The sequence below is a fragment of the Pomacea canaliculata genome, linkage group LG5, assembly GCF_003073045.1.
Source record: "Pomacea canaliculata isolate SZHN2017 linkage group LG5, ASM307304v1, whole genome shotgun sequence".
Taxonomy (NCBI): domain Eukaryota; kingdom Metazoa; phylum Mollusca; class Gastropoda; order Architaenioglossa; family Ampullariidae; genus Pomacea; species Pomacea canaliculata.
Window position 1 is genome coordinate 25,796,304 of NC_037594.1, and position 11,929 is coordinate 25,808,232.

At 41.4% G+C, this 11,929-nt stretch overlaps 2 protein-coding genes across 4 annotated transcripts in view; one reads left to right on the forward strand and one right to left on the reverse strand.

Moving 5' to 3' along the window:
• The window catches only part of LOC112563712 (serine/threonine-protein kinase OSR1-like), a 23,718-nt gene extending 17,735 nt beyond the window's left edge, over positions 1-5,983 (forward strand). For all 3 annotated transcript variants that reach the window (XM_025237978.1, XM_025237976.1, XM_025237977.1), the window contains one exon: positions 169-5,983. In XM_025237978.1, coding sequence (XP_025093763.1) covers positions 169-261 — 93 coding nt within the window. In that variant the 3' untranslated portion in view covers positions 262-5,983. The remainder of the gene's footprint in view (positions 1-168) is intronic.
• LOC112563711 lies at positions 5,430-11,611 on the reverse strand. Its single transcript, XM_025237975.1, has 2 exons — positions 10,646-11,611; positions 5,430-9,407 (listed from the first exon to the last, which is right to left on the reverse strand). Exons 1-2 carry the CDS (start codon positions 10,709-10,711, stop codon positions 7,665-7,667), a joined length of 1,809 nt encoding a protein of 602 aa, XP_025093760.1. The 5' UTR covers positions 10,712-11,611; the 3' UTR covers positions 5,430-7,664.
• Positions 11,612-11,929: the final 318 nt, after the last annotated feature.

The following is an 11,929-nucleotide window of genomic DNA, read 5'->3' on the forward strand; positions in this document are numbered from 1 at the left end:
CTTCATCTAACAGTCTTGAGGGGGCCAGGAATTTTGTCTGTTTTGTTTTTAGTGTTTTCAATGTGCAGAGAGCCTGGTTTTGGCTGGGATACCATCATGTAAAAGCTTACATCATTATATTATCATTATTGTAAAACTGATTGTTTTGATCAACTGTTTGCTCTCCAGAATTCAGGCTGTGGTCCCAACGAAGCACCAGACGACAAGTCATTGATTGGTTTTGCACAACTCTCCCTAACCGAGGAAAGCAAGGGTAGTTAACAACAACCCTCCATTCCGATGATCTCCCTTGCTTCCTGCCTGCCCGTCTGCCTTGCTGCAGCACTCGCTGCCTGTACACATATAATGTTGACAGTAACTGGCTCCATCTTCAGACTCACCTGTGATACCTCTTGCTGGAGCTTGCTCTTTCACTCTCTTCTCACTTTCCTGCACCAGACAAGTTTTGGACAAAAGATGCCAAGAGTCATAGAACTGCGATTGTGGGACTGCAGCTCTAAATGTGCTGTGCAACTTATGTCTCATGCCAAATTGAAATGTGGACATTTTCTAAGCTGCTTTGATGTTCCCTCTCCCCACCTTTCCCCCCATCACTGCTTAGTTTTTCACAAAAAAAGAAAAATGGTTATTTGTAAAAGATAAAACTGGTTATTTCTAACAAAATATATGTATATAAAAAGGCATAGGGTAGGGGATGAGAAGCAAGATTTTGTCAAGAATTCAGATTTCTAGATCCAAGTACATGGATTCTCTTATTTAACTGTAATCAGTAAACACTGCTTTGTCTTTGCAAACTAGCATGAGTTTGACTCTCAGGATTTGTCTGAGACGTCATCAGCAAGCTTTGTGCAGAGACTAAATTAATGTCAGTTTAAACTTATCTCTGGCTCAGATGCTTTACAATAGTGGTAAGCTTTCAATTGAGTCTCTGTGATTTGATACGGTTGTGCCTACTCACAGACCATCTGTCCTTAAATAATAAGTTTATGGGAATCACCTCTGCAGTCTGCTGCCCTAAAGGCTTGTAGAAATTCATTTAGTGATATCCCCAGAAAGTTTTTTTTTCTTTGTGACTGATAGGAATGACACAACTTTATAAACTTTGTCTCTTATCAAAGTGATTACAAAATGCAAAAGAACTAGGCAACCTTTAAGACATCACGTATTTGATTTGCTTAAAAATTATTAGCATAGATGTACATGTTACTGTGATATTAGAGAAATGCTCCACAAAGGAATTTTTTTAAGCACTTTACTGGATCTATCCATTTTCTACTTAAATATCCTTGAATCATCTCACATTGATTTGATGGTCATGTTGGCTGTGGCATTAGGATCAGTCATTAGTGAAGGGCAGGAACGTTATTACAATCAATATGTAATGATAGTGGCAGAATTTTAAGAGATCTTGTAGTAAATAATTTTGAGCAAACTATCAGAAACTGTTTATGCTGGTGCTAGCTAGGACTCCTGGCTTACCCCAGTCCTGCAGACTATTGTCTGTAACGAACAAATGTAAATCTGACAGTAACAGTAGCTCATATTTTCAGTTGCTGGCACCATGCATGTGAGAAGTTAAAGAGTCTATCTAAATACACCCATTTCCATTCTGCCTTTGAGGGAGGTAGTTTTTGGTGTATATTTTCATGACAATTGTTATCACTTAATTGATGTACATAATGATTTTCATTATGTTGACCTTTTCATTACGTTCCGTCACACACTGCAGCATACATAGCACGACAGCTTTGTTTGTTTAGCATTGATGTTGAACCAACACTTGTTGATAAAATATCATTTCTGACTTTGTTTGCTTTGTAAATTGTAATTAAACTTGTATTTTTTAGTGGCATGATGGTTTGATTGTTGCCTCTTTCATGTGCTTTTGACCAATCTGTCTCTTGAAGTGATAACTCCTTACTATTTGTAAGGTTTCCCCGAACCCGTTATTTCGCTGTTTAGAGAGTTAGTCATTTTGTTAAAGCCAGATTTTTATTTTAAGTGATAAAAAAACTCTAAGGGTGAACGGGTCATGAAATAAAAGGAAGAGAGATGGTTGTCAGAATGGTAATTTCTTTTGTCTGTCACTGCCTTGGTTTCATGCTACCTACCTAGCTGGACAGGTCATATTTTTTTACTCCTCTTATGAAGAAGATATGCTTAAAAATCTATTTTTTAAAAAAGGATGAAAGGGAAGTGTCTGATAAGTTGAGTATAGGGTTTATGAACAGGCTGAGAATTCTAGAGATTTTAATGTGTTGGTGTAAGATTGAGTTACGAAGATAAGATGTCAAAAATCATAAAATTGCATTTATGAAAGAGAAGTATCTAATTGAGCATTGTAGGTAGTAGACACTCAAAATTGTTTGAAAATAAGTTGTCAGTTTATATATTTGAGAGTCTATTATGAACTTTATTTTGAAAAGGGTTCGATGTTCCAGTCATTTCTTTTTCTTGGGCTGTAAAGGAGGTTTGGCCTGACTCGGTATTTGATAGAGCATTCTGTTAGCTGAAATTTTCACTCCCCTTACCTTCTATGCTGGCCTGGCAAGAAAGTGTGGTCAAAAATAGAATCATTCACACTGTCAAAGGTGCCTAGGAAGCAGTTAATTGTGAACGATAATGATTGAAATATTTTCAGCCTCTAAAAGGCCAGCCAATTATCCTCATTCTTATGAAAGCTGTATGTATTAATGCACATAGCTACTGGATTTGCTGTTAGGGGCACATGTTCTTCTGGTACTGAGCAGCAGGCCTGCTTTCATCTTTGGCTATAAAGGCAGTAAGTGCTGATGAAAGTCAACCTTTAATAACTGAAACAAGGAGCTTTTCAATGTGTAAATCTGCTTATAACATTGGTAACAATAATAACCATGTGTTGGAAAAATTGTGGCCATGGGTTCTTGGTAGTTTGGGTGAAATAGAGCTAAAACCAAACTGCCATGGGGTGCAATTTATTTTGCTGACTTAATATTTTGCTTTTTGAGATTCCATTCTACAGTATTGAAGTAGTTCTTTCTTGTTTTTTTTTTTTTTTGTTGTGTTTTGCAGTTTTAACATCTCCAAATGGTTATGACTTAGGGAGTAGTTAAGGGGAATTAGTGGTTGTAGCATGAGTACTTGATTTTTGTCCTTCCTCGGAAAAAAACAGAACTTTCATGTCCTAGTTTTTAATTATTTTGTTCCCTATAGAACAGTACAGAAATACATTTAGTGGGGTGGTGTAACTGCATATACAGCAGTTTCTCATTTTATTTTAGTGTTCACTAGCGTACAGTCTGTTTAGTGGGAAAATGTTAATAAGAGGTAACTTGGACTGAGGCTTTTTAAAAATCTTGAAACCAATGAATACTAATCATAAAGGCTATAATCTGTAACTTGCATACAACTGAAGAGCATACTTCTGGCTAAATTGAAATATACAGCTTGCACTATCATGTATGTAACTTCAGCTACAAGTCTTTATAATCTCTTTCCAGCTGTACTAATATTTAATAATGTCATTGTGTCTGACAAGATGTGTCAATGGACATTCTGACCTGCAGCTTGTTCTTTTTGGGCTTATGAAGTGTGTGCCTTAGTTTCTCTTCTTTTTGTCTAAGACTAAACAGTTGTGAAAGTTCATTGTTGACATATTTTTAAGTATTGGTTGCTGTATTTATATCTTCTTCATTAAGGGTTTTTAAAGGAACTTGGATGTTCAGTGCTGCAATCAAAGATGTGGTCAGATGTTCATATATATGCCACTATGGCACCTGGGTAAATCTCAATCAATTTAAAGATAATGAGGTTGGTTTTTTTTTTGAAGTATAGTTGTATTAGAATCTTGTTTGCATAAAGGGCAAAGTCGTTTTCACTAAAAAAAAATTTCTGCAAATTTTTGATGCAGTTAACCTTAAAATTTTATTTGATGATTTCAAAGGCCATTATTTCAAGTTAATTACCAGATAATTCTCATTAAGAACTATGGTATTTAGGGTATATGACAGTGATTAAATAGCAGGGTTTTAGAATGGAAGTCCAGAAAATAAACACTAGAATTAGTCATGGGATATTTTATGGGTTGTTTCACAAAAAGTTGTTGCTAGAGAACAAATAAGAATGAAAACCCTGCTTTTTTTTAATTATTTTGATTGGGTTGGGGGGACATATCAGTAAGGCATGCGAGTGCATGGCTGTTTGTAGTCCAAGAACAAATGAAAGCTTCTGCCACATCTTGCAAAAATAGAAAGGTCTGTTTCTAGAAGCCCAATGTTAGCTATACATGTTGTGGGTTAACTAGCATGGCAGTGTTTATTATTCAACTATAAATGCAGTATCTGCAGCTTATAAAAGAACTTTTTATGAAAATAACATTTTTGTAATAAATCACAAGGAGTTATGACATATACTCACTTTATTTAGAGTGGTTACAGTATTTGCTGCACAAGTTCACTGCAAGGAGTAGTGACTGCAGAATATATTGGTGATGTCTGCTAACACAAGTTATCAGATGTTCCAATGGAGATTATTTTTCACGGTTTATTTATCATAGTATTATTGCATAGCCAGTAAAGCACACATCACTGCAGTGCCATACCAGCATCAATTATTACAATGTTGATATTGGTCAATGTATATTCCATATGTCTAAAACATACTGCAACAATTCCAATTATGTCGCATATCTTGATCCACCATTATCTTTGATGAGCAGAATGGTGCTCTGGACTCACAGAGGACAGATCACTTATGTAATTTAGAACGAGAATGTGAAGTGTATGCATTCAGTTAATGTCTTGTGTTTGGAGGCATTGTGGTCATCAAACGCTAACCTAAGCAAAAAAAAAAAAAAATGTCTTCAGTGAAAATGTGAACTATACATCTCACTGGGAAAGCAGACAAGTGGTTATAGCACTGTTGTCTGATGCTGAAGGTGTGCATGCTAGCTGGTTAATATCTGTGTGGCACAGCATATTTTCCTAGTTTCCTCAGCTGTTAACTGGGTACCTGATCCTAAAGAGGGCTGGGGTAGGATAAGCAGAGGGGGAAGAGATGGACACTATCCACAAACAGCTGTCTCCCTTACACCATCCTCACAAGTAGTTGACCCCCTTGCCATCTAACTCCCCCCTCAAGAAGACAAAAAAAATTCATTTAATTAAACAGCATGTTGTAATGTTCTGGTGGTGAACAAGATCAACTACAGCACAGGACACGTTCAAAATCTGTCATGGAAAAAGCCCCTGCACAACCAGTAAAAGTGGCAGAAGCAGAGGGTGTTTACTTTCATTTACTCGAGACAGAAAAACAATTTTGAGTTGCTACCCCTTTGAACTCCCACGCACGAAACCCTTAAAACAAGAGTCTCATCCCATTAAAGAAGAGTCTCTAACCCCATTAAAAAGCCAAGAGCAAAATAAATATTTTATACCAAATTATTGAATGAGGCTCTGTAGTCTGGTGGCAGAGGAGCAGAAAGTTACTGGTCTGAGACATTCTCGGGGCTGTGTGCTTGAAAAAATAGCTATTGAACAGAAATGAGTACCTGGTTGCGAGGTGGCAAAAGGGGAGGTTGACCTTCACTTTACACATGCCATGCCCAAGACATCGTGAATCATTTATGGTTCCCTGCCCTTTATTGCCACTAGACCATGAGACTCTTTACTAAATGATTTGGCAGTAAATTTTTTTCTTAAATTGTGTTGAAGCAATTTTCTGCTAGTTTCTTTTTTCTTATTTCACTAAAATTGGCTAGCATCACACCCTCAGCAGGCAGAATGCCTAGCTCGTTCTTCATCCCTCATAGCTGTGTGTTGTTTTGTCAAACATCACATCTTAATGTTGGTGGCAGTGTGCATGTGGAGGGGTGAACAAGACATTCCCTCCCCCAACCCAGTCCTTTTGCTTTGTTGACATTGACCTGCTTATCTTGCAGTATATGCCTTGTGGAAGGAAACTTTGTTTTCCCACTACTCCATCTCCAGATTAAATAAGGGTAAAGGAATGTCAGCTGAAGAAAAATGGGAAAAGAGCCTTAGAGTGGTTTCCCCAGGTGGACTACCACGTGTGCTGGGAAGGCTTGGTATGAGGTGGACTAGATGACATTTGCTGGTGATGCTGTTGATAATGCTGTAACAGGTGTACAAGTATAAGCTTGAATAAAGAATTGTCAGTTTCAGCACCAAGATCTCTGCATGCTGATAGTTCAGAAAGGTGCAAAGACCTGGAAACTTTGAAACTGTTGAATGTTTTGTTGCCAATTATGCATATTAAAGAAATGTTTAAAGAGAATTGTCTGTGTGTGTCCTTTGCTCGGAGGCAGCAGCTAGCAAAGAGATGGGTGCTTTTGACTGCTGAAGTTTCTGGCGCTCTGGGAACTTGGCTTTCCAGCTGTGAAGCTGATGGTCTTGATGGTCACAATTTAGCCACCTAATGTTGATTTGTGTGCAATTACTGCGACTTAAGTGTTGTCACAACAGGAGATTAGTAGTCAGATTGGATATAGTGGAATATCTATTGTAATCTTGACATCACCACCTGCCTTCTCAGACCATAATCTTTAACGGGTCCATAAAGCACAAAACATGATGCTTATTCTGTGCATAAACTTTATTGAAACTTGTGTAAATCAAATCCATACAAGAACAGACGCTGATGTCTGATGTGTTATTATCACAATTTGTATCAACAAGACAGAAGAATACACTAATAAAGTTCACAAAGACTGGCGCGATTCGCGACATCTCACTTCCAACTTTTTAAACGCAGCATCTGCAACAACTACATCATCCACAGCATATGGATGCACCACAACAACATGCAGTGACATTCTTCGCCAGTAAACATTGTCATTACAAATACTTGCACATCAAGTACAACCATCACCCGGCCACGTCAGGCGCAACATTTACACCCGCAAACACAGCAAAGCAGTTGCTTAGAAAAGAATAAATGCATTAGAAGCAGCAGGGAAGAATAAAATCTATACCAACAGTGTTTCTACGTATGGAACTTTCCAGATTACCAGCGACTTCTAGGAAAAGAATTTGAGGACTAGCTGGAATTGACATTCTAGCACCGCCCACCTCGAATACTGCAATTTTCTCTTGATTTTTATCTGTTGATAAACACATCGGAGAATGTCCCCTATACTCGTAAACAAAGATGCAGAAAAAAACAACAACAACCCAACCCAGAATTAGAAGCACTACTGTGACTTTGTCTTTGCTACCTTGGTAACGCCCGTTTACTTCTTCATGTCGCTGTCACCAGTTATCAGCCTCTGCCCCTTCGCAGTCACGTCTGAGTTATTACTGAGGCTGTCTGTGACATGGAGGTATCGCGGTCTGTCGGTGCTGGGAGGAAGACTTGAGGCTGAGGTTGAGGACGCAGCTTAAAAAACAAACAAACAAACAAACCGAGGATCAGACGCTGCTCGCGGCCTGATTGGTCTGATTGGTATGTGCTGCCCCGCTCAGGTCTGATGGTCTGTTCCGGCAAACAGGTCATCAGCCGGCCTCAAGAAGGCCGCTTTCCCTCGTTTCACCTTTTTCATTGTCTTCTTCATACATCGATGAAATAGAAAGACATGGATGTGGATGGATTCCTAACTGGCCGGAAAGTCAGATATCTGCGATTTTTGTTTTTTATTTTTCTGTTGCACTCGATGCAACGATGGACGGTCAACGCTGAGATCCTTGGCGAGCTAAAGACGGAAATGATTTTCTGCGTCTGCGCTTAAGGGGATCTCGAGCAGCACTTTGACTGGTCGTGTTAGGCGCCTGCTGTGGCCGGCTTTGAAGACGAGCGACCTGCGACTTACTCTCCTCACCTTTCAATCTTGCTCCTTTTTCTAATTTCCCATCCACTCTCTTCAGCTCTTCGCCGTTGTCTCCCTCTTCCAACAGACCAGAATCGTGACTGGAGACGAGTTTCGATGACTCTGGCCTGACCGCGGTATGTAGTGACGATGCCACCGCAAGTGAATTCTGACCCTGTCTGTTCGCCACGATGCTCTGCTCCACGCGTTGTTTCTCCGCTACTTTGTCAGCTAGATGACTCTCTGCCTCGCGAGTCTTCATGCGGAGGTCCTCGGTGAAGCGGATGAGGCTGGGCCGCATCTCCAGCTGAATGAGATAGTCTTGCAGCAGCAAGGTCTGTTGAAACTGCAGAAGCTGCATTTCGCGCTCCGCTGCCTCCAGAAGGTGCTTGTCCCGAGTCTGCTCTGTTGCTGACATCAGCTTTTCCTGAGGATGGCCGTCTGGCCGGCCGCTGGATGTTGGGCGGATATCGCCTGATGCTGAACTAGAGTCGGCTTCTCTAGCCGCAGTCAGTGCCCTGCGCTCTCGTGCCTTCTCGTCCAGCTGGGAGGTAACTTTTTCGTAGGCTTCCACGAGACTTTCAAAATGGCGCTCTCGGTCCAAAAGAAGCTCCAAGTCGTTTCTGAATGTTAGCAACATGTTTTCTGTGTTGTGTATGTCTTCGTTCAACGACACCAGTTGTTCTTGAAACGAAACGTCATCTTTAGCAACGACTACGGGGGAGGCGGCTGCAGACTGTACGTCACCACCATCGCTGCCTTCGTCGTCAAAAGTCCCATCTTTAGAGGGGGAAGTGACTGGAGGGACTGGACGATATATTGGAAGGACTGGATAAATCTGATGAGCCAGCAGCCACCACTGTTTAGCCAACTCCAGGCACTTGTAGAACTTTGCAAAGATGTCCGGCAAAAGTCTCAAAACCGCTTGAAACGCTGACGTTCCCTGCAGCAGTAGCAAGTCCTGTAGGCTTTCAGGGTCAAAGTCGTCTACGTTAATGTCGTTTTCTTCCTGGAGGTGCGCCCAGCGGGTCACGATGTCCCGCATGTCGATGACCGTGAGATGCAGCTTGTGGGCTGCGTTACCCGACATCTGTTCTGGTGTCTGTATGCCGTACTGGTAAGATAAAGAATCGTGGGCGTTGTTACCGACAACAGACCCATGCGACTTTGTCCCCAGATCATGTGAAAGCTTCTGATTTGCCACCGTTGTGAACTCCTTACTACCGTCTTCTTGTTTTGGGGGGTCATAGTAGTTTGTACACAAAAACTGGAAAAGCGTGTCCACACTGTCCTTTGCCTCCTTCAGGCATCGCAAGGCGGCCAGAAAGTTGTCCAGATGTTTCAGTGCATGTGCGTCCACTTCTCGAAGACCACCGCGATGCAGCAGAAGATCGCGTGACATCAAGCGCAGCTGCGCCACGCTCGTTACCTTGGTGATGACCTTGTCGTCCGGGCGCTCCTTGTGCACGTGCTGATAGGCCTGGAAGAGTGACGTCAGCACCACGTGCCAGCTCTCAAGGGAGAAGCGGGACATGCCGTGGTTGAGGAATCTCTGGAGTGCAGTGATCTTCTGCCTGAAGCCGGATTCATCATCGCGCGCATCTCCCTGCAATTCAAATATTTATTTTTAAAAAGGCGAGAAAGAGACTGTCTCTAACAGTATTTTCCACTCTGAAGTCACTGCTGAAGGGAAATGTAAATCATTTAAATAAAAAGTCTAGATGCTGTAATTTTCTTCGCCATGTCATTCTGATCATGCAGCCATATTCTGTAAAGTGACATCAACTGGAACACTCTACTAACAGGAAACGCAGACCTCTAGTAAGTCATTAATTACCACAATGTTTTTTTTTAATAATAATGCCGATTTATATTGAACATACCTCTACTGTACTGTAGACTCAAAACACTGAAAGCACACATTCAACAAATACAAAATGTACATACCACATATACTGACTACACAGACCAAAATATATCAGCAAGAAACCGGATAGAGACACAACGACAAACATAATGGACGGAAAAATCTGCCAGGGGTTCGGCATAGAAAAAGACTGATGGACTGCGAGCGGGAAGAGATGAATTCGAGAAGATTTTGCACAGTTACTCGTATGCTAGTTAGTAACCTTTACTAATGCTCTTTACTTTGTGGTATTTCTCTTTACATTTTTCTTGATATTGTCTTATATTTTATAACAATACTGGCATCCGAACCCGGAGCCAGTCTGGTTTGATGTCCAGTAAACTTCTCCACCACCCCAACCAGCTCTCGAGAAAGAGTACCTGATTTCAAAGAGGGTAGGGGAGGAAAGGAGGAAGAGAAAATCTGTCCCCGAGAAAAGTGAGGTCTTTTATACCTCCATCCACTCCAATGACCTGAAGACTACCTTTACCTTACCTTCTTGAGATTATAGCGCAGAACAGTGATAAGAGACTGGTAGGGGATTTGGGGGGGAAGAAGATCGAGGGTATGGGGGTTCTTGGCCGCTGCTGGGAGACCATCATAAGTGGTTACAGTCTTTACAGACCCTAACAATCTGCTAACGTTGGCTCTGGTGAATTTGGTCTGTGCTATCAGTGACGGCCAAAGTAATGCTGCAGGTACGAATAGATTGCAGCAAGACTGATTGGTCTAAAATGATGGTTGAGGGCGCTGAATCGCTAGTACGTATCTAAGACAAATGTGTGTAAGTACAATAAACTATTGCCTGCTTGAGCTCGTCTATAGTAGGTATCTAAAGGCAAGCATCGAGCAAAGGATCGATGATTCACTAGCATTTGCTGAAAGTAAGTATAAGCACAGGCACTAGAGGCAAAAGACAAATGTGTGTAAGTACAAACCACTGCCTGCTTGAGCTCATCTAGGACGTCTGCAGAGTAGATCAGCGATCCTCTAGCTCTGGCCATGACTGACGATCGGCAGTATCCAGTGGCGATGTGCTCATTTCGATTCACAGCTATACACTTCTACACTCTCAACAAGCGTCACATGCTTAAAATTAAATTCCTGGCACTTAGAAGCCATCGTAACTTCAACAGTCTCTGGAACTTCTTCTCGTGGCTTAAAAACTGTGGGAGATTCTTGCCACCACACCAAGAACTTCTTGATCACGCCAATCATCGCCTCACTGTTTGGATTGCAGGGGAGGTGACTCTTACGCAAATCCAATCAAGACTCGAGAGTTGTCTCTCAACAAGGAAGCACTGTTTTAAAATATTAGCCGTCGCGTCAGTCTTTTGGAATTATCCCACGTCATGGGCACATTTTTAAATTACACTTTTCTTTTTGCATTACCCGTGTCGGACAGTCATTGTAACAATGCTCACTTCTACCGTAGGAGAAAAGAAATCGTCGCCAGACTCCTATAGTAAAACCTTTCCGTACTTTGATCACAAAACTGAACAGATCGACCACTTCACGTACAGATAAAAAAAAATCAGGTGTAATAAAAATGGCGTCACCGTTGAGTTTAATTGAAAAAATGACTTAGTTCGGGGTGCTGAATGATATCCACAACCGAAAAACCAAATGCCCGTTTACTCTTTCAGCCAGCCATCTGACGATGATGTTACATGGAAACTTGTCCTAAGTCAGTCACGGCGAATCTCCTATGTTGTCACGGCGACATGTCAGAGGATCGTCACGATGTGTAGAAATTCCTGTGTTGGTGTGGCTTGTCCACAGTTTGTCGCAACAAATCGTAGCCTGTCGACACCTGGCGGTGTCCGGAAAGTACACGCGTCGATTGCAAGTTGGCAGATCTCCAGGCCATTGAACACCCTACGCGTGTTACTATTTTCCCCTCCTCCCTCAGACTGTAATTGTAATTGTATTAACAATCCAGTAGTTCGCACTCTCACCCGACCCTGTATTGCATGTAAGAGGAGAACAAATCTGTTTTTCTTTCATGCCCTTGTCGAGCCTCGCGTTATTCATATTTGACCTTTCATAAGGTCATCTTTGACCACTTAAATGCTGCGACTGGGGCAGTCCGTGACATTTATGTACCAATGCATGATCACAACTATACTTTAACCACATTAGGGCACTAGGTCTGCAGGACATGCAGTTTCAAAAAGTTGAAATAATTTGCATAATTGCATTCAACCCTTTTGCTATTCAAA